General features: G+C 41.6%; 1 protein-coding gene across 1 annotated transcript in view; it reads right to left on the bottom strand.

Moving 5' to 3' along the window:
* LOC115461654 (F-box/WD repeat-containing protein 7-like) overlaps positions 1-21,115 on the bottom strand; it is a 452,709-nt gene that overhangs the window by 337,897 nt on the left and 93,697 nt on the right. The window contains exon 2 of the mRNA XM_030191642.1: positions 19,803-20,333. Within this exon, the coding sequence (XP_030047502.1) occupies positions 19,803-20,333 (531 nt within the window). The remainder of the gene's footprint in view (positions 1-19,802; positions 20,334-21,115) is intronic.

The raw sequence follows: 21,115 nt of genomic DNA, 5'->3' as shown, positions 1-21,115 counted from the left end.
ATAAATATTCAAAAAATGTCTTCTAAATATTATGGATCATCAGCAGACAGGACAGCCAGTTAATCACAAACAGCACACTAGCGATTCCTGTGCAGTAAATTTATTTATTTATTTGTAGCATTTATACCCCACTCTTTCCCACTCGATAGCAGGTTCAGTGCGGCTTACAATGTACAGTGCAAAATATCACAAAGATAATGGGTTACAATGTATGGTACAAAATAACACAAAGATGACATAAATGTATGGAGTGGGACAAGAGGTAAGGGTAGTGTTAGTAGTGTGGGTTGGTTCGTGAGTTATGTTGGGTCATTTGGATAAGCTTGTTTGAAGAGGTAAGTTTTCAGCAGTTTTCTGAAGTGTAGGTGTTCGTTGTTTGTTCGGATATGTCTTGGTATTGCGTTCCAGAGTTGGCTGCCTAAAACGGAGAAGTTGGATGCATAGTAGGTTTTGTATTTGAGACCTTTGCAATTGGGAAGGTGAAGGTTGAGATATGTACGAGAAGATTTGGATCCGTTCCTGGCTGGAAGGTTGATCAGGCTGGTCATGTAACCTGGAGCTTCTCCATGGAGGATCTTGTGGATGAGAGGAAGCCCATTCAATTCCTATGGGCTTACTCTCATTTGCAGCACAGATTTGTAAAAGAAGCCCTTAGTTGTTTGCCAAGCACTCTCAAATTTCAATCATAGGTCCAAAATAGGAATTAGTTAAATAACCATAAGAAAGATGCACTTTTGGCCTTTTTCCATTGGTAAACCCAAAAAAAAGGTGTATAAGATATAAAAAAAATCCCATGCAACATTACAACTTTATAATACTTAAAGCATAGGATACAATATGTATAAATGACTGTAAGAACTTCAAATAATGATATTTAATAACCCCACAAATAAAGTGCAAGTGTGTATATGTATTATGTGCTCAGATTTTTGACTTCACGCACTGCACTGTGAGACAAACAAAGGGAGCCACCACAGCATATAAAGTTCCCTCTTAGGCATGTAGTATTAATAACTTTCAATTGTCATCAATATCACATATCAATACAATTTCTTAACAAGATTTATCTGAATAGCTGTTACAGCTTAAGAGGGGCCGGCTGGAGGTGCCATCCAAATACTGATATTAGAATGAACCAAATATAAAGTTCCACGATGTACCCATACCAATCTAAAATTTATATAAATCCATTCCTGATTTACCCTCCCCCCCCCCCCCCCCCGATACTAAGCAGCACTAGTGGCTGCCGCATGGCAATGCAGACACAGCCCATTGAAAGTGAATGGGCAGTGTCAGCATTACCGCACCCATCAGACGCTAACACGGTTTAGTAAACAAGGGGGTTAGTATCAAGCGATTCCGAACACAGATCTGGGTTTCACTGAAGCTTCATCAGGGGGGAATCATTGCAACTGAAAAAAATCAAATCAAAATCCAATAACCATACACACAGGTACACCTACCAGATTTTGATTTGATTTTTTTCAGCTACAGTGATTCCCCCTGATGAAGCCAGTCGAGAGGATCTAAAGCACTAGCCAGAGTTGGTCAAACCAAAGGCCAATGGGTAGAAATTAGTTTTTAAGAAGGGTTTTAAATTTAGTAAAATTGGACTCAGACCTGGTAGCAGGGGGAATGTCATTCTAGGACTTTAGGGCAAGGAAGAAAAAGACAGAGGAGCAAGTAGACTCATGACCACACGGGGAGAGGAAAGAGTAAGCCGACTGGCATCTAAGGATCTGAGGTTGCGGATGGGGGTATAGGGTATGGTCATAGAGGAAAGATAAGCGGGGATGCATAGATATTTACCACAGGAAAGTGTAGTGGCATTTTTTGGCTTTAAAGGGTCATAGCTTTGCATATGATTTATGTATGGAAAAGACTGGTAAAATTAGATAAAAATTGTGTGCTACTTATCTATTCTTACAGAGCCCACACCAATTAAGTTTCAAGTTTATTACTTGATATACCGCCCATCAATTTTTGTCTGAGCAGTTTACATACATTACAATATTATAAATCAAAAGAAAAATAGAATTACATTTGAATAGGAAAGAAGAAAAGTGAGCAAAATAATAGAGCTACAGTGCCCTCCAGGGTACCCTACTGCACTCACATCTCCAATTGTTCCCACAAGTGAAGACCTACAGGAAATCTTCCTTAAACAGATAAGTTTTCAATTTAGTTTTAAACATCGGTAGAGACTCTTGGGATCAAGGAAGAGTGTTCCAAAGATTAGGGCCTACTACACTGAAAATCTTCTTCCTAATGCACTCAAGCTTTATCCAGAGGCGTAGCCAGAAAACAGATTTTGGGTGGGCCTAGGCAAGAAGTGGGTGGGCACCAAGTGTTCTCACCCCCCACCACCACCACCACCACCACCAAAAAATATCTCAGCTGGTGGGAAAACGCTTCTTTCCACCTTGGCAGTCTGCAGCAGGCATGTGCTGAAAACTTAGCGTGTGCAGGTGCCGGTATCACGGAGAGTAGTGTTTTTGTTACCATCAGGGGGAAGTCTTCAGCTGGCAGAGCTTGGGACCCCACCAGCTACTGTTAAATGTGTGCTACTGTTGGGTGGGCCTGAGCCCTAAGTGGGTGGGCCCCAGCCCACCCAGGTCCACCTGTGACTACGCCACTGGCTTTATCTATCTAAAAGTAGGGACATCAAGGAGGTTTTGATGACTGGATCAAAGAGTCCATTGGGGGGAATAATATTGCAACAACTGAGCCAAAAAGAGAAGGAAATTAGTACACAAGATCTTATAGATCAGGAGCAGAATTAGTATACGGACCTCCTTTCTCTAATGTCATATTCTATGTTTTTGCATTTCATTCAATTTTAGAAATGTCTCAATATAAACTAGTACAAGTGTATTAAAATAGGAAAAATGACCCGTGAAAGGCATTTTTCTGTACCAGAGATTCAACATGGATAGCTGTGCTAGTGATAGCCAGATATTTATGTAAAGAATTAGAAAGAAAATGCTGGACTTTAAAACTAAGGGGTCCTTTTACTAAGGTGCGCTAACAGATTTAGCATGTTCTAAATAAGATGCCCGTAGGAATATAATCGGCTTATCGTTTAGCACACATTAATCATTAGTGCACGCTAAATCCATTACTGCACCTTAGTGGAAAAAAAACCCTAAATGTTTCTACTTTTAATGCATTTATGTAATATTTTACTTGTACGTCATAATGCTTCAAAAATATGCATGGCAAATAGTTTACCTCTGTGAAATTAAAGTACTAGCTTGAAAGCAGAAAAAAAAAGAATGACTTTCATATAACCCATGATTGCCAATTAATGCTCTTTATTGCTTGTTAAGATCAGTTAACGCTTAACAGCTTGTTAAAACAATCTACACGCATAGTTATAGAACATGCATAGAATTATGTGTGGAACCGCATGGAACTGTAGGTGCACTATATAGAATTCGGGGGAATATAGCAAAACATGTAACTGGATTCTACATGCTTTCTTGCAGATTGTAATAGCCAACATCTCTCAGCATTATATACTTTTTTTTTTAATATGCTTGCTTCACTGCTTTATTTGGATAACTACTACTACTACTACTTAACATTTCTAGAGCGCTACTAGGGTTACGCAGCGCTGTACAAAATAATCCTGCAGGTTTATTATTATTATTATTATTAGCCTGTCCCTATACTGATAATCACAAAAATTACCCCATAGGAATGCTATTTTTTAATTTTTTCAGATGATGACTAGAATAATGCAAAATAGCATTCCTATCTGTGTGTTTCCTATACACCTGAGTATCAAATTCCCTTAATCACGAGTTAAAATATCAAGGAATTCAATTTGGTGCTCCCCAATATGACTCACAAACTTGATATTATGATCACAAAGATTTAAATATTACAAAAAAATCATCCAAACAGGACCTGTTCTCTGACCATACCAGAAAAATGTCATCTAAATCTTTTCCATACCATAACTTTGTAACTTTACTACAGCATTATTGTAAGCCACTTTGAGCCTGCCTGCTGTCAGTGGGAAAATGTGGGATACAAATGTGATAGATAAATATGCATTTTTGAAATATAAAAAAGTACAGAGAAGGTACTTGGTTTTGAAGATAAATCTTGTTCCTATTTTACCATGTTGATATATTATAGAGAACTAAAGCTAACCTCATGACATACTACATTTTTCACCTATATTATTTTCTTCACCAACTACCATGTGAATGTGAGACCAGCACTAAATTAGTTTTAAGTCTTAAATGCAAGGACCCAAGGTCAGTATATAAAGTTACAGCACAGTTTATTCCACTCTATTTTAGGACAATTGTTCATCAGAGCACTGCCATCGCTCACAGTTAAAACTGTTTAAATCTGAAACTTTTAAACTGCTACGGTTTGTTGTCAGCCAAAGGCCTGTTTAGAATTATCAAGACCATGTGGAATCAACCAAATCATAAGAAATATCCTTCAAGGGAGAAACTACTTTGATGTAAAAAAAATGTGAGACATCTGAAGACTAAACATGTGAGGATATGAAAGCTAATGCACAAGAATATCTGTCTAAATATCTTTTTTGATTCTTGAGTCCAGAAACATGTATAACCTTCAAAGTATCCAAGTCAAATACCAAAATTTAAGTGCCACAATCTGAAAGAGAAGAAGCTTGGAGAAGGGCAGCTGTAGACTCTTCATATCCAGTCTGATGTATGATAACAAAAATATATTTTGTAGGACTGTACTCTGATTTTGGCAATTCAGAGTTCTAATTAGCATATTTGTCCCAGTGAAAACTGAATTCTTTAACTGTGATCATTTTTACATGGGCCCTGCGTGAAAATTATGATAAGCCACACAGGCTCCTTTTATAGATAACTATCATAGCTTTATATCTTATAGTGATGTGAAAACGTTTCCCCCCCCCTCCCCCTCCTGATATCCCCTATTATAGCATATATGTCACACTGAATGGTTTCTGATCTTTAAACAAAATGTAGTATTAGATATAGGGAACCTGAGCAAGCAGCACAATTTTTAAATTATTGCTTCATTTATTTAAGGAACAAAAGGGCTCTTTGACTATAAGCGTTAAATAGGTTTGTGGCCCTGTTTACTAAGCCATGCTAGAGGTGCATTAGCATTTTTAGCACACGCTGTGTAGGCACCCACAATATTCCTATGGGCGCCTACACAGTTAGAGTGTGCTAATTTTGTGCACGTGCTACAAACGCTAGCACACCTTAGTAAACAGGGCCCTTAGTGTGTTTTCTAAGCCCATTTCTAACATGGCCCCAAAACAGGGCTTTTTAGTTTTAATTTTGCAGGTTCCACACTAATTTAAGATGAGTGGAGGAGTGGCCTAGTGGTTAGGGTGGTGGACTTTGGTCCTGAGGAACTGAGTTCGATTCCCGGCACAGGCAGCTCCTTCTGACTCTGGGCAAGTCACTTAACCCTCCATTGCCTGCCGCATTGAGCCTGCCATGAGTGGGAAAGTGCGGGGTACAAATGTAACAAAACAAACAAACAAATTGCTGTTTGCCTCCTCTTTTAGCTTCATGAGTCCTCGTTACTGGAATGCTCTGCCTTCCACGTTAAAAGAGACTACCGACCACATTCTGTTCAAGAAATTCCTCAAGACTTATCTATGTGAAAATACTTACTCCTCTGCTACTTAATTCCCTGCTGTCCCTCATTTGTCCTCCCTGTTGTCTCCCCCCCCCAAGATGTTCCTTACTCTCTATTCCGCCATTGTATTAATATGTTGTTCCTTCCATACATGTTGTTAGCCGCATAGAGCCTGCTATGTTGGGAATATGTGGGATACAAATGTTCTAAATAAATAAATCAAAAGAAAAAAGCAACACTGGGCCTTCAAGACTAGGACAACAGGAGTACTTTATTAGCCAGAGACCCGACACGGGCCGTGTTTCGGCGCCAACAAGGCGCCTGCCTCAGGGGTCAAATTGTGGATGTAATAATCGTACAGATGTCAAAGCATAAATGCCTTAGGGACAGTCAAGGTAGCTTGCATGAATTTCACTGTAGCGCGAAAAAAATGTCAAAAGCGCTGGCTCCAGCAAAGAGCCTTCTCCTGTTTAACCCGGGGGGGTGTCATTTTGCTGGGGGGGGAGGTGTCATTTCGCAGGGGGGGTGCATCGGCGATCCGCCCTGGGTGTCATCCAGGCTAGGAACACCACTGGTCCAGTGTGTGGCGGTGACCATAAAAGCAAACAGGATATTAGGAATTATTAGGAAAGGGACGGCAAATAAGACCAAGAATACTATAATACCTCTGTATCGCTCCATGGTGCAACCCCACCTTAAGTATTGCGTTCAATTCTGGTCACCGTATCTCAAAAAAGATATAGCAAAATTAGAAAACTGAACTGTCATCACCTAGAAAAGCAATGGAGAAAAAGGCCACCGCCAACAAATCCACTGCCTTTCATCACTATAAGTAAAAGATATCTGAATCGAAACGCAAATACTACAGTAGCTTTGTGGGCCGAAATATCCTCGACAACAAAAAATTATTCACCCTAGTCAGAAGTCTAACCTCCACCAACACTGTCAACAATACATATCAAACATGCCCCTCTGATCAAGAACTAGCTGACTACTTTGCGAACAAGTTCAACCAAATCAGAGCAGACCTAGCTAAAAGTATTCTGACAGGGAAAATGAACATTAGACTGATCTATAACTCAGGTCCAGACTCAGGCTCAGACCCAACACAGGGAATCACGACAGATCAGATATGGGATGTCTTTCAACCACTATCAACCGAAGACGTGAAATCACTGATATTGAAATGCTCGCGCTCACACTGTTCCCTAGACCTGTGCCCAGAATTTCTATTCCAGACCATTTCATCTGATATTCTTCAATGGCTAACAGGCTGTCTCAACTAGCTACTAGAATCAGGCTCTCTCCCTCCAAACATGAGCAAAATCATTCTCACCCCCCTACTGAAGGGTCCAGGTCTAGATATAACCTCAACTGCAAACTACCGCCCAGTGGCCAGCATCCCCATCTTCACAAAATTCCAGAATCCTACATAAGTAAACAATTGTCTAAATATCTGGACAAATTTTCTACTCTGCACCAGTCCCAATTTGGATTAAGAGCTGCACACAGTATGGAAACTCTGCTCCTCATGCTGAAGACATATGTCAAACAATATCTATTAAAGGGGAATCAAGTTCTATTACTTCAATTTTACATTTCTGTGGTGTTCGATGCAGTTGATCATACAATGCATGTAGAACGACTGAACCAGATAGGAATAACAGGTTCTGTCTTTAAATGGTTCCACCAATTCCTATCAAACCGAAGCTACTCCGTAAAACAAAACACACCTCTCCACCTATTGGTCCCTGAAATGTGGCATCCCCCAGGGATCCCCACTTTCTCCTATTCTATTTAACTTCTTTATGTCTTCCCTCATCTCAATACACCTGGGATTAGATGAATTACTAGTATCTTATGCTGACGACATCCTGCTCCTCTTACCACTATCATCTCCACAACAAGATATAAACCGATCTATAACAACTGGAATGACTACTATTCAGAACTGGGTGCTGGAGAATAATCTAAAATAGAATGTGAAAAAAACTAAGATCGTTTGGTTTCGGAATCAAGGAATGGAGGTCCCAACTTCATTAACAATTTCCAGTGATAGCACCTTCGCGATTGAATCAGAAACTAAAGTGCTGGGAGTCATCCTCGACTCCTCCCTTTCTCCTCCCACATCAATCAAATATGGAAGAAAACACTGTTTAAAATAAGACAACTACAAACAGGTCATTCTTTGACCAAAAACCCTTTTTGTACTACTGATCCAAATGCTGATCCTGCCACATCTGGATTACTGTAACTCGTTATTCTGTGGAATTAAGATTCAATACCAAAAATAACTACATATCATTGAGAACACAGCAGCTAGACTAATCTTCAAACAGAATAGATACACCAGTGCTTCACCATACCTGACTAAACTATACTGGCTACCCATTACTGAAAGAATTAAGTTCAAAACTGCCTGTCTAGTCTTTCAAATTCTACATGATATCACATCCGAACTACTGATTGATATCTCATCAATGCACACAGTTCATTCCAGCAGACTGAAAGAACAATTGACCTTAGCACCACTGTTCCATTGGGGAATTCGATTCCAGAAGACCTTTAGATCACTCTTCCAAGGAATCTATATGAAACTCACTCCTCTCGGGAATCAGATCTGAAACTACCTACCTCATCTTCCAAAAGAGGCTAAAGGCCTTCTTCTTCCTAAAGTCTTCCACATGACAACCACTTCTCCATATGTCCTTTCACTAGCCTCAAAAGCATTATGCCAAACACACTGAGTTCTCTCACACTTTAAAGTTACAAACAAGATTGGTTCTAACAAGTTGTAAAACTGCTTGTAAAACTGTATTCAACAAATTCTCCACGTACAACACTGTATCCAACCTATGTCCTACTTACGATGTAAATCGCACTGAACTCCGAATGGGGGAATATTAGCAGTAAATAAGACCTGAATAGAACTGAATTGAAACAGCAAACTTCAGTAAATTTTTTGTACAAGTTTATCCTTTAATTATGTAACATGGGAATATATAAATCAGATGCACAAAAGAAACAGTTCTCAGAATTAAAGCATTAAACAGGTGTTTTCTTCTGTATTTAGAGATGTTCATGCAACAAGTGGTTAATGGGGAGCTTTCATTTTCTCTTGTAACTCTGTTTTTAGGCACTAAGAAAGCTAAACAAAATAAAAGTGATGCTAATATACACCATTAATAAGGACTTATAACTGGGTTTTATAGGCACAAAGCAAGTAACAAGCAATCCAAGTTAGCTTTAGAAAAATGTGCTGCCCTCATCACTAACTGATATGCCAGTGCCCTCAACTGGAGAAAAAGGAAAAATGCACCATTCATAATACTCTAAGGGGCCCATTTACTAAGCTGTGGTAAAACGTGGCCTGCGCTAGTGTGGGCACGTGAAATTGGCATGCACTGGGCCATTTTTTACCATAAGACGAAACGTGATAACTGCAGTATATGCTAGAGTGAAATAGAGTAGACTAATACAAATAGCACAGACTCTAGCAAAACTGAACGCTTTATACGTTATAAATATATATCACGTAATATTGTTAAAAACCTTCAGCAATCTGCCGTTGGTTTCTGAGGGCTTTTCCTCCAAAGTACTCTTTGAGCACTTTATATAATAGTTTTGCTAGAATCTGTGCCATTTTTTACCATGGCGGGTAAAAAGGCCTTTTTTTAAATGGGGCAATAAATGGCCATGCACTAATATTAAAAGTAGCACGTGGCTATTTAATGCTTGAGCCCTTACCGCCACCTATTTATTTGGCAGTAAGGGCTCACGCATTACTTGTGTGGTAATCAGGCAGCACTCAGCAATGTGGCCACACTGCTGATTACCGCCAGGAACGCTTCCTCCGATAGAAAATAATTTTCTATTTTCTACCGCGGGAAACAGCATACACCAACTTCAGAATTACCGCTGGGCACCCGCACTACCCCAGCGGTAGGGTCGATTTGCAAGGCGCTACCCATTTGGTAGTCCTACAGCAGCTTAGTAAAAGGGCCCCTAAATCAAACAGGATGCTACATAAAAATACCAAGTTCACTCCATTCTTAATGAGGAAGGAGAAAAGCAAGCACAAGGTCAAATTTAAAACTATTTTCCAAAATCAATTACACATACCTCTCAAAACCTCAAAACAGGTAGAACTGTGTCAAAATGAAAAGAAAAAAAAAAGCTGTTAGAAAAAGGAAAAAAAAAAAAAGCATTGAAAAACCAATAAGTAAAATCTTATCAAGGAGGGAGAGGGGAAAAAGAAGCCAGGGAGATACTTTTACTCAACTTTTTTTTGTTTGTTCTTTTCTGGTCTCTAAATATTTTTTTTTCTTTGCTGTGCCCTGCTATCCATCTTCTTTCATACAAGCTACTTCCATCCTTCTACCTACTTCTTCAGTGAGAAGTATAGTGGTATGCAGAGACATTTACAACAGGGGATTCAGTACATGTAACAAATAACAACAGGGTCTTGGCAGCCCCTAAACAGTACTACCCACCCTCACAAAAAAAAACAGGAGGGGCTTAGCAGCACCTACACAATACTTACCACTACCATACCTCCCTCTCCAGCAAGAACACAGAGAAAGATTTGGTAGGCCCAACCTAACATCTCCCACTCCAACGAAGAACAAGAGAGGTCTGTTGACAGAGATGGGTTCATTATTTTTTAAAAGTACTGGCTTCAAAAATAGTGAAGTAAAAATGCAAAGTCTTATCCAAAATAAATACTTAAGTACAAGTAATAATGTACAGCTCTTAAAACTACTTTTTTCCTACAAAATAAAAAGTATTCTTAACAAGTTGGACTACAGAATCTAGTATGTTTACAAGCTAACTTCCAGGGGGTCACACAAGGTCCTTCCTAGAAAAAAACACCCTGAACAGTGGGCAGAACAACATTACTACTACTACTACTACTACTTATTTCTATAGCGCTACTAGACGTACGCAGCACTGTACACTTGAACATGAAGAGACAGTCCCTGCTCGACAGAGCTTACAATCTATTGCTAAATAAAACAAGCTGGGGGCTTCATTTACAAAGCCGCAGTACAAGCAATGAAGCCTATAGGAAATGAATGAGCTCACACGTTAATAGCTTCTGGACATCAACATCTTTTGATTGCAATGACTTCACATGTTCCCAAGTCTCCCCCCTGGATGTTCTTGTTTTATGTCAGTCTGACCCACTGTGGTATGCCTTAGCCAAAAAACCTTTTTGCTCCCAACTTTTTTATTACTGTCCTGTTAATTGCCTTGTGCACCTGCTGTTTTGAGAACAGATTCTGCCCCCCTGTCAGCTTAATTCAGCAGCAGTGACCTAATTCATGTCAGAGATGGTCTTTGATTTTTAGAGGCCTAGTTCTCAGCTCTAAGCCTGCCTTGGCCTGTATTTTACCGAGACCAACTAATAGCATTTTTCTACACCCCTCTCCTCTGTACCTCTTTTTGTCACCATTCAAGACCCAATCCCATCCTGCACTCATCTCTTTGAGCCTCACTGTCGCCCTTTCTCTCTTTCCCCTCTTGCTCCCTAAACTTCCATCTCTTCTCCTTACACCTTTCGACCGTTGTTGTGTGGTCATTTTATTTTTATTTTTTTATACGTATTGGTCCAAGACTATGGTTTCTGCTTTCCTCTGTCTTCTCTTAATTCTTGCCAGTGTCTTCTGTCCATTTGACAATTCTTCTTTCTCCATGCCTATCATCCCTCTCCCTTCTTTGTGTCTCTATACTATCCTCCCCTCTCAGCATCTCTTCTGTTTCCATATTCCTCCCCCATGTTCACCATTGTCGCTCTATATCCCTATTCCCCCTCCACATATCCAGTATTGCCCCTCTATTTCCATGCCTCCACCCCTTGTTTAGGATCATCCCTGTTTTCTTATCCTCCCATGCCCAGCATAGCCCCTTGGGTCTTTAAACCCCTTTACCCCCACATCCATCAGCAATTCAGTGTCCCAGGTACTATGCTCCCCACCATATCCAGCGTCAGCCCTGTGTCCCCACCCCCTCCTCATCCTGCATTGCTCCTTTGTGTCCATGTCCCAATGCTTACACCATGCCCAGCATCTCCCTTCTGTATCCAGCTTTTCCCCTCTCTCTTTTCTCCCTGCTCAACATGGTCTATCTCTTCCATATGTTTCCCCCACCCCCTATGTGGTCTAGCATTTCTCTGTCTTTCTCCTCTCCACCCCCACACAGCATTTCTCTCCCTCTTCCAACTATTCCCTGCAGGCCAGCATCTCTCCCTGTCTCTCTTCCCTTTCCCCCTCCCCCTCTCTACCCTCCATCCACTGCAGTACAGCATCTCTCTCTCTCTCTCTTACTTTCACTCTCTACTCATGGTCTAGCATCTCTCCTCTCTTTCCCTGGTTCTCTCACCGGTAGTCCAGCATCTTTCCTATCCCCCTCTCTTTAGAGGAACAGAATCTCTCGAGTCAAGCAACTCTCCCTTCTTCCCCCAGTGGATGCAGCATCTCTCCCCTCCCTATGAATCCAGTACCTTTCCATCTGCTCCCCCCCCACAAGTCCAGCACCTCTCCCTCTTTCTTCTCACTCCTCCCCCCCCCCCCAAACGTCCAGTACCTTTCCTCCCTCCCCTATGGCCTATCATCTCCCTCTCCCATAGGGTTCCCTCACCCACAGTCCAGGATCTCTCCTGTTCCTTTCTCTCCACAGGTCCAGTGCTTCTTCCTTCTGTCTCCCATGACTGCAAAACATCTCTCCCACTGAAGTCCACAGGGCCAGTCTTAGCAATTGCGGGGCCCTGCACAGACCAGTTTGGTGGGGCCTTGCCTAGCCCCGCCCGCTAATGACAAGAAGGGTTTTTTTAAAATTATTATTTATGATCTCTGGTGAGAAACATGTTAAAACACCACTCTGTAAGCCACATTGAGCCTGCAAAAAGGTGGGATAATTTGGGGTACAAATACAATAAATAATAAAACAACCATGGCTCAGGTCTTTCATTCCCCAGGTTTATTTAAGAACCCAACACAATACAATACACTTATGACACAGAATATACAACAGGACCAAGGTTGGCTAGGTCTAGAAGTTGGGAATCAGAGGTTTTCAACCCAGTCCTTGTGGCACACCCAGCTAGTTGGGTTTTTCAGGATATCCCCCACTGAATTCAATGGGGATATCCTGAAAATCCCAACTGGCTGGGTATAACCTGAGGACTGGGTTGAAAACCCCTGCCACACAAAAGCATCTAGTTTTCTTGGGTTCTTAAATAAATCTGTGGAATGAAAGACATGAGCCAGGACTTAATGGATATGTCTCTGTCTGCGTACTTACCAATTACCAGTTCATACCATCCAGTTTTGTTGGAGTTTGGTTCCTGTTTCCCTGGCTCCTTCGGGGAGTGGAGGAGTAGCCTAGTGGTTAGTGCAGCAGACCTTGATCCTGGGGAACTGGGTTCAATTCCTACTGCAGCTCCTTGTGACCTTGGGCAAGTCACTTAACCCTCCATTGCCTCAGGTACCAAAACTTAGATTGTGAGCCCTCTAGAGACAGAGAAGGTACCTGCATATAATGTGTACAGCACTGTGTACATCTAGTAGTGCTATAGAAATGATTAGTAGTAGTAGTAGTAGATTAGTAGGGGAGGGGAAGTTAAGAAAATGGCCCAACATAGAGCAGTTGGGCTGACAGCCAACTCTGGGCAACCGGATCGAGTTCAGTGCCGTGCCGATGCCATTCACGTTCACCACTGCAGCAGGCCAGCGGCCCAGCCTCAAGACTCCCAAGAGCAGTTGGGTGACCAGTGCTTGAATTCACAAGCACAGCTGCACTTCTCTGGACTCAGCCACAGTTTCTTCACGTGGCTGAACTGTGATTAGTCAGGGAGCCCTCTCTAACACCTAAAAGGTTGTTCCTGATTGCCCAGAGGCTGGGACTAACTCAGATTTACTCCCAGCATCCGGCCAATCAGGAGAGCCCTCTTAGGCACCAGACAAGTGAGGACTGGTTATTTGACGCACAGCCAAGAGTAAAGCTAAAGCCAACTCAGGGAATATGGTGGGGCGGGGTTCAGCGAGACAAGAGATACTTGATGCGGATGCAGACATGTTGTCATGTTGGGGCCGTATGTGGCCCCTGGAAGCACGACAGCTTGTGCAGCCGCTACTGCCTAAGACCATCCAGTCCAGTACCTCTCTCTTTCACGCTAACTTTCCCCTCCTCGTGAGTCTAGTACCTCTTCTTCCTCCCCCTCTACAAGTCTAGAACCTTTCCTCCATCCTCCCTCAGCTCCACTCCCTCCTCCCACGAGTCTAGCACCTCTCCTTATTCCTCTCTCAGGTCCCCCCTGGTCCTTCAAACCTTTCCTTTTTGCTGGCATCAGCCATGATTACATGCAGTCTAGGCCGATGGTAGATCCTTTCCTCGGCTGCATCTCACCCCTATGATGCAAATCTCCTGTTTACATGTAGATAGGACATGGCAAAGGGAAGGATCCGGCATCAGCCCATATAATTGCAGCTGCTGCTGGCAAAGAGAAAAGGTTTGAAGGACCAGAGAGGTAGAGATTAGAGAGGAGGGTGGGCTGCGGGAGGAAGAGAGAGAAGCACTGGACTCGTGGGCAGGGGGGATGCTGAACCCATGGTGGGAGAGGAGACGAGAGGAGAAAGATGCTGCAATCTTTACAGAAAGAAAAATATTTGTTAAAAATGACAGTTATGGCAAGGCTGGGAATTCATCAAATCCCTTGAAGACCCTGACTGCGCACCACTGGAGAAGTGCCAGTGTACATTTGTTTTCAGACAAATGGTCAAATACAACACAAAGTAATTTTCGGTTCATATACCCCTAAATGAGACGAATAGACATGGGTACCAAAAGAACCGAAAAGCCATTTTTTTGGCACTATGCAGCGGAGGAGTAGCCTAGTGCTTCGATTCCCACTGCAGCTCCTTGTGACTCTGGGCAAGTCATTAACCCTCCATTGCCCCTGGTACAAAATAAGTACCTGAATATATGTAAACCGCTTTGAATGTAGTTGCAAAAACCTCAGAAAGGCAGTATATCAAGTCCCATTTCCCTTGCCCCTTTATTTTGCTTGGTTAGTGTCAAACGTTCACTTGGGATCAATGCCTATACCCTTGGGGTTGGAAGCTAGACAACTGCAGCTAAAGCCACAAGCATTGTACATTCAAGCTACAAAACAGTGAATAGTTATGCCCTGGGCAGCATAAGAGAAGGCAAGCCCCTGAAGAAGCCCATTGGATTATCACTTAGTTCTTAAATCGAGGACATAGCCCTTGTTGATCCAATTGGTTCCTTTAGATGTGTGTCTCATTTTCTACTGCTACTATTTAGTTTCTACCCTTCCAGTGCAGCCCCTGTAGCTTTGGCTGTAAGTCTCCAGCCACTACTCCTGGGGGGGTCATAAGTTCAAATCTCAAGTAATCCTAAAAGACAGAGTACAGCCATCTTGGAAAGTGACAAGAAAGCAGAGTCACTTCACCTATCATACTGAAACATTTGGACAAGCAATCATCAAACCTATACTACCCTCCCATGAATCTAAGATCAGCAGTGTTTTGTTGCAATTTCTCTTGGCTTTCAAGAGGGAAACATCAGAAAATGATCTTCCTCTATCTCCATCTTAAATGGGATGGCAGAAGACATCTCCTTAACAAAACTGGTGAGAGACTCTTAGGTGAGGATTTATGCCTGTCTTGTAGTGGGGAGGGATCAGAAGGGATATCATAGGACTCCTCCGATGAAAAGTAATGTGGATCCTCTTTCAACTCCCATGAATGGGGCAGAGCAGGCTACTCAAAGTACTATGGATGGACAATGAGTCTGTGCCTCCCCTAGCTCAGTGGGACCATGCCCATTACCTGGAGGGTAACAAGGTACAGCCCTACCTTCAGGCTCTAGGGAAGCTTCCTCACCCAATGTTGAGAGCAGTATTGCACGGATCAATGTTAACGTCAATGCCTGATGAGACGCCAGCATCAAAGACCACTCCACAGGCAGAATCTGTGCCTCAATAAGGAGCTGAGGCTGAGCTGCAGCTGGCACAAGTGCCCTTGATGCCTGAGCAAAGTGCAGCAGGAACATCTGCACCAGCTCCTCCCTGAGCACGGCCCAGGTACATTCACTGAAGGCTGCGCAGCCAGTTCAGATACAACACGGGGAAGAGCTGGTGTCAAACAGAAAGCGGTAACCAGGATGCCTGGATATTGGCACACCATCACCTCCAAGAGAGGGAGCAGTCCTCTCGGCACCAACACTTTTTGGGTAACAGCAATGCCAATGCCCCAGCACTCCTGACACAGTGCTTCGAAAAGAATGGATGTCAATGCTTCTTAGGCTTCCCTTGACGCTTGGGTTCGTAGTTCCTTGGTGCTAAAGAGGACGTCAAACTCATTTGTCCTCAGTGTTGGGTCTGATGCTGACCGATCCCAGGGCCTGTTATCATGACCCGATGTAGAAAAAAGTGGATACCTACCCAATGCCAGGGCGTTCCCAGTGGTAGATGAAGTCTGGGCAGCCACTGAGGTTGATGCTTCTGGTGCTGAAGTCGATGGATCAGCCTTCGAGAAGCCAAAAAGTTTCTTCTGCTCAACCTGACATGCTTTCTGTGTCCTCAACTGCATCCTCAACAGAGAGAACAAGAATCAGTCTCTTGGTTAGGCCCTAGGCACCCGATGCACCAATTGTGTGGGTCTGTGATAGAGATCTTCTGAATAAATGGGCGCACCTTTTGAAGTTATAGGGGGTATTCTTAGACATCGAGAATCACGGCCAAATGGTACTCCTCAATTTTGAGAGTAAAAAGGGGCTAGACAAATTGAGGCCAGTGCTAACCGCAGCAAAAAGAATGAAAACTTGAAGGGCTAAAAATAACTATGATCTAACAGGGAAAGTTACTGAAAAGAAAATGTTGAGAAAAATAAGCAAAAAAAAAAAAAAGAGATAAACTCCACACGGGGAAAGGGCACTCAAAAACTCGAGGAAAAACACGCTGAGGGGAGACCACAAAGATGAGTCTTTCTAACTCTATGAAAAAGAAGAGACTGTTGGACTCATGCTCGTGCATCGGGCAGGAAGGCATCCACGCATGCACAGTGGGATGCTGTAGAACTTTCTTAGAACAATATGTGCTAGGCAGCGTTTACACGGGGCTCTGTTGGATTGTTTATTAAAACTTGATATACCACCCAAGCTGACTCACAGAACTGAGCAGTTTACAAAATTAAAATCAAAACAAAGAGCAGAAAAGATATAGACCACTCATACATTAATATATATAGGAATGTCTTATAATGTCTTTTGCTTTAATACAACCATGTACTTCACCACCATGTAACCCAAAACCCTCTGTAAAACCAAATGTATATTCTCTTCTATTTCCAGTATCCACGACGAATTGTAAGCCACAATGAGCCTGCAAAGAGGTGGGATAATGTGGGATACAAATGCAATAAATAAAATAAATAAATACAAGAGCAAACACAGTAAAACTAGGAAGAAATGGGAGGAAGGGAAAGGAAAGGAGAGAGAGATGGGAGGAAGGGACAACATGGAACAGTTTTGTAAAAAGCTGAAGACATACTCGTTTGTGAAAGCATGGGGCTGATACTTTTGTGTTGATTTATTTAAGAAGCTTTGTATTCGTCTGTGATTTTAATTATCTATGTTCTGATGTGATCCACTTAGTTGTAGGCGGAATAGAAATTCTTAAATAAATGTGTGAATACATCTGGTCTGCTTGTCCTTGGAGAAAATCTTCGCATAGAATGGGACTCCTTAGCTATAGGCCATCTTCAACAGAAAAGAGGAGGAAATAACAAGACCAATTCTTTCAGTGGAGGAGGGTGAATAGCGGAGTGCCCAGGCATCTATACTAGGGCCAATACTATTTAACATATTTATTAATGATCTGAAAATAGGAATGACAAGTGAGGTGATTACATCTGCAGATGGCACAAAACTATTCAAAGTTGCTAAAACACATGCAGATTGTGAACAATTGCAGGAAGCCCTTAGGAAGTTGGAAGACTGGTCATCCAAATGTCAGATGAGATTTAATGTGGACAAGTGCAAAGTGATCATATACCAGAGACAAGAATCTGAAGTAGTTAGTACCCTCAGTTCTGTCAAAGTTTAGTTCCGCATCTAGTATTCTTCAACATTAAGGTCATGAGAAATGTGGGGAAAGTGCAGTGTCTGAACATTCTGTAGTTACGTCATCATTCATACATCTGCAAGCAGGGAAAGCATTTGATGATTATGCTTGGCAATCTGAAAGTTATATATATCATGGATGGCATATATATAGATATAGCTATATATCTCTATCTAAAACCATGCCATCCATGATATATAAATATCACTGGAACAAGGCTAACCACGCCATTCCATGATTTTAAGTTTCTGGTTTTTAAAGTTGTTAAATGTGGCTGGAGAGGTGGTGATATTAATTCCACATTGTTTACATTTCCTTGACGTCAGAAGAAGGCGGAACACTGAGCGAAGGGAAGACTAGTAGAGACGTCGGGATCGCCGCCTCCTTCACTGACGCTGCGCCTTCGCTGCCGGACGGAGGTAAATTTAAAAGGGATCTTGTTGGGGGGAGAAGAGGGCGGGCAGTTGGGACATCGGAGCGGGAGGGCGAGGTAAGCATGGTGCGGCGGGGTGCCCCCCAGAGGACGGTGCCCTCCTGCCGTGCTTACCTCGCTTACCATGTTGGCACGGCCCTGGGACTACTATTACCTTGCACAGCAGGATTACATCTACATTCATGTTAAATATAAGTTCAATTATGGATAGCGCTACTGTGAATACCTTTGAACAATACTTCAGTGTGCATTGATAGAAAACTGGATGCCTCCTCACTTTTCTACACTGGGCACTTAGGTTTTTTCCTGAGCACACAAATCACATATCTTTAAAATTACTGGATACCCTATCCAGGGACTATTTGATTATACATTCTGTTTATACCCATATATTCTGCTATGGTGGCTAAAAGTTTGCCTAAAGTTAGGCGATAAACATTTGGGCACTAAGTACACAGAACTGCTGTTACTATCTCAAGTCTGCATTTACCTGCCTAGCTTTAGGCGCAAGCTCTTACGCCAACTCAAGGCTGGTGTAAGTATTCGCACCCAAGAGTAGGCAGTCAGGCGCGTAATTGCATGTATTCTATAATATGTGCATGCAAGTCCTGGGCACATTCCTGACCCACCCTCCCATGCCCCTCCCCAGTCCATTACCTCCTACTCATTTTACATTCAGATTTAAATTTTAAAAATTGAGATTGAGTTTTCCATATTCTAGATTACTGTCAGCTGAAATTCTCCTTAGGAAATACTTTAAGCAAGTTTTAGCAATAGAAAATTCTGATACTATTTTGGAATCTATTATTTGCCATTTAAAAAACTTACTATGGAAGATAAGAATGAATCAATTTCATGTGTTATTATCTCAAGGTAATACAAACGGAACTGAAATTTTGGGTGACACTCAACATACTGTAAGAGAAACTCTGTGTATCTTTTTTTACTGGAGTGGGTTAAAATGTCTGTTTTAAGAGCTTACTTTAGACATAGACAATTCTTTTTCAATTCTGCACATCTTGAAAGGTTTTTTTTGGATAAAGAGTGTAACATTTCTTCTGTCTAAAGATATTACTAGACCCTGATATTTTCCAACATGATCATAGAGAATATTAATTTTTTCCCCTATTTGATTTCATCATCTTATTTTCATTGTGATCCTTATTTCTCCTTGATGTGGGCTATTTGATTGGTACCTTTTTCATGTATATCTTGTTGTTGTTGTTCAGTCTTTCTGATATTATTCCCCCAGCCCTCCCCTCCCCCTCCCCTGTATCTTTTAAATCCTTTAGTGCTTAGTCAGCAGCGAGCCATACCGGCTGCTGATGCCGGCCCTGATCCTTCCCTTTCACGCAACAATGAGAATATTCAACTTTTCATTTCTACAACATTCTAGAAGAAAATAATTCCCTACAGAATCTGTTAAACAAAATAGAACTTTTTATAGCCCATATATAAGGAGCTATCCTATATTCAATGAAACTATATTGACAGCATTTTTTCAATTAGTATTCTATATTTTACAGTGAGTTTTAAAATTTCATTAAAAAATAGACCGTGGAAATTTACACTACTTAAGCGATAACCATAATAAAAACAATTACTAACCTTTGTCTTGGTAGAGAAAGGTGATAATTGCTGGTGAATGGATAAGTCCATGATGCTACTGGAATTTGAAACACTGTTACCATTAGTGTCATCTTCCCTACTGTTGTCATCAGATTGATCAAAATCATCACTGTCCTGGTCCATGTCCTCCTCCTCCTCTTCTTCTTCCTCTGCTTCTTGGTTACCAAGAGATTCCTCATCCATTGCAACAAACCTGTTGTTGTTTTCTTCTCGTAGTTCCTGTTGGCTTGCACAGTCCTCTGGAGGTTCAATATCTGCCCCAACATCTCCATTCCTTCTAATGTGCTCTTCCTCTTGCAGTCTTACCCGCTGACGCTGCTCCTCATCTTCCACAACCCTATTCATCTGCTCCTCGTCTAGATGACTAGAGGAAGCATTACCTTGGACAGACCCTCCCGTGCGTCGCCTCTTGCTGCCCACAGACAGGAGTTCTTGGTTCATTTCCAAAAGCCAGCTTGCTACTTCTTGGACCTTGGCTAGACTGTCTGAAGATGCAAATGTTTTCACATTCTGAGGAGGAAAAAAAAGTAACATAAATACACGCAACTATAATCCTTACAAATTTAATACAATTACATTGTTCTTTACAGAAAAATGATAATGTAGGGAATTTGACAGCACTAAAATTATTGAGTAGAAGAGTGTGCTCATTTATGTGTGCAGAAAGAGGCAATGATTCTTGAACAACCTCACTTATCTGTCTTACCGTAATATTCATATAATCAAGCATATCAAGGTGAACATGCTGCCATACAGTAGAATTAAAAAAAAAACTACTAGCAAAATAGTTCACTTAGTATAGAACCGTACAAATCTGTAGATTTCTAACTCCCTTTGTAGGATAACCACATCCGTTGTCTACTACTAATTGATTTTGATGTTTAATGGGGCCTCCATTCACTTTGCATCCCTTGAAGCACTTTTTAGGAAAGCTATTTCTTCCAATCTTTATGAGTTTATCTTTTTTTTCCCCCACTGACACCTTCCCTGTAGCCTTCCATAAACATTTCAATATAACATAATCCACTGTTTCCAGCAAGGAAAATCAACCTCAACACAACAAAAATTAATGTCCAAAAATGTTTTTCCATCTTCTTTGCATTAAACAGATCCAAGTGAACCATAGTCAAACCTGAATGCAATAAATGCTAAACTTCTCTTGTTCTTCTCTATACAATTGTGTTATCTCAATGATACTTTGTACCCATACATTGTAAGCCGCACTGAACCTTCTATCAAGCGGGAAAGAGTGGGGTATAAATGCTACAAATAAATAAATAAATAAATAAAAT

This window comes from Microcaecilia unicolor, chromosome 2 (genome assembly GCF_901765095.1).
Source record: "Microcaecilia unicolor chromosome 2, aMicUni1.1, whole genome shotgun sequence".
Classification (NCBI taxonomy): Eukaryota; Metazoa; Chordata; class Amphibia; order Gymnophiona; family Siphonopidae; genus Microcaecilia; species Microcaecilia unicolor.
This window is presented reverse-complemented; position numbering and strand designations above follow the sequence as displayed.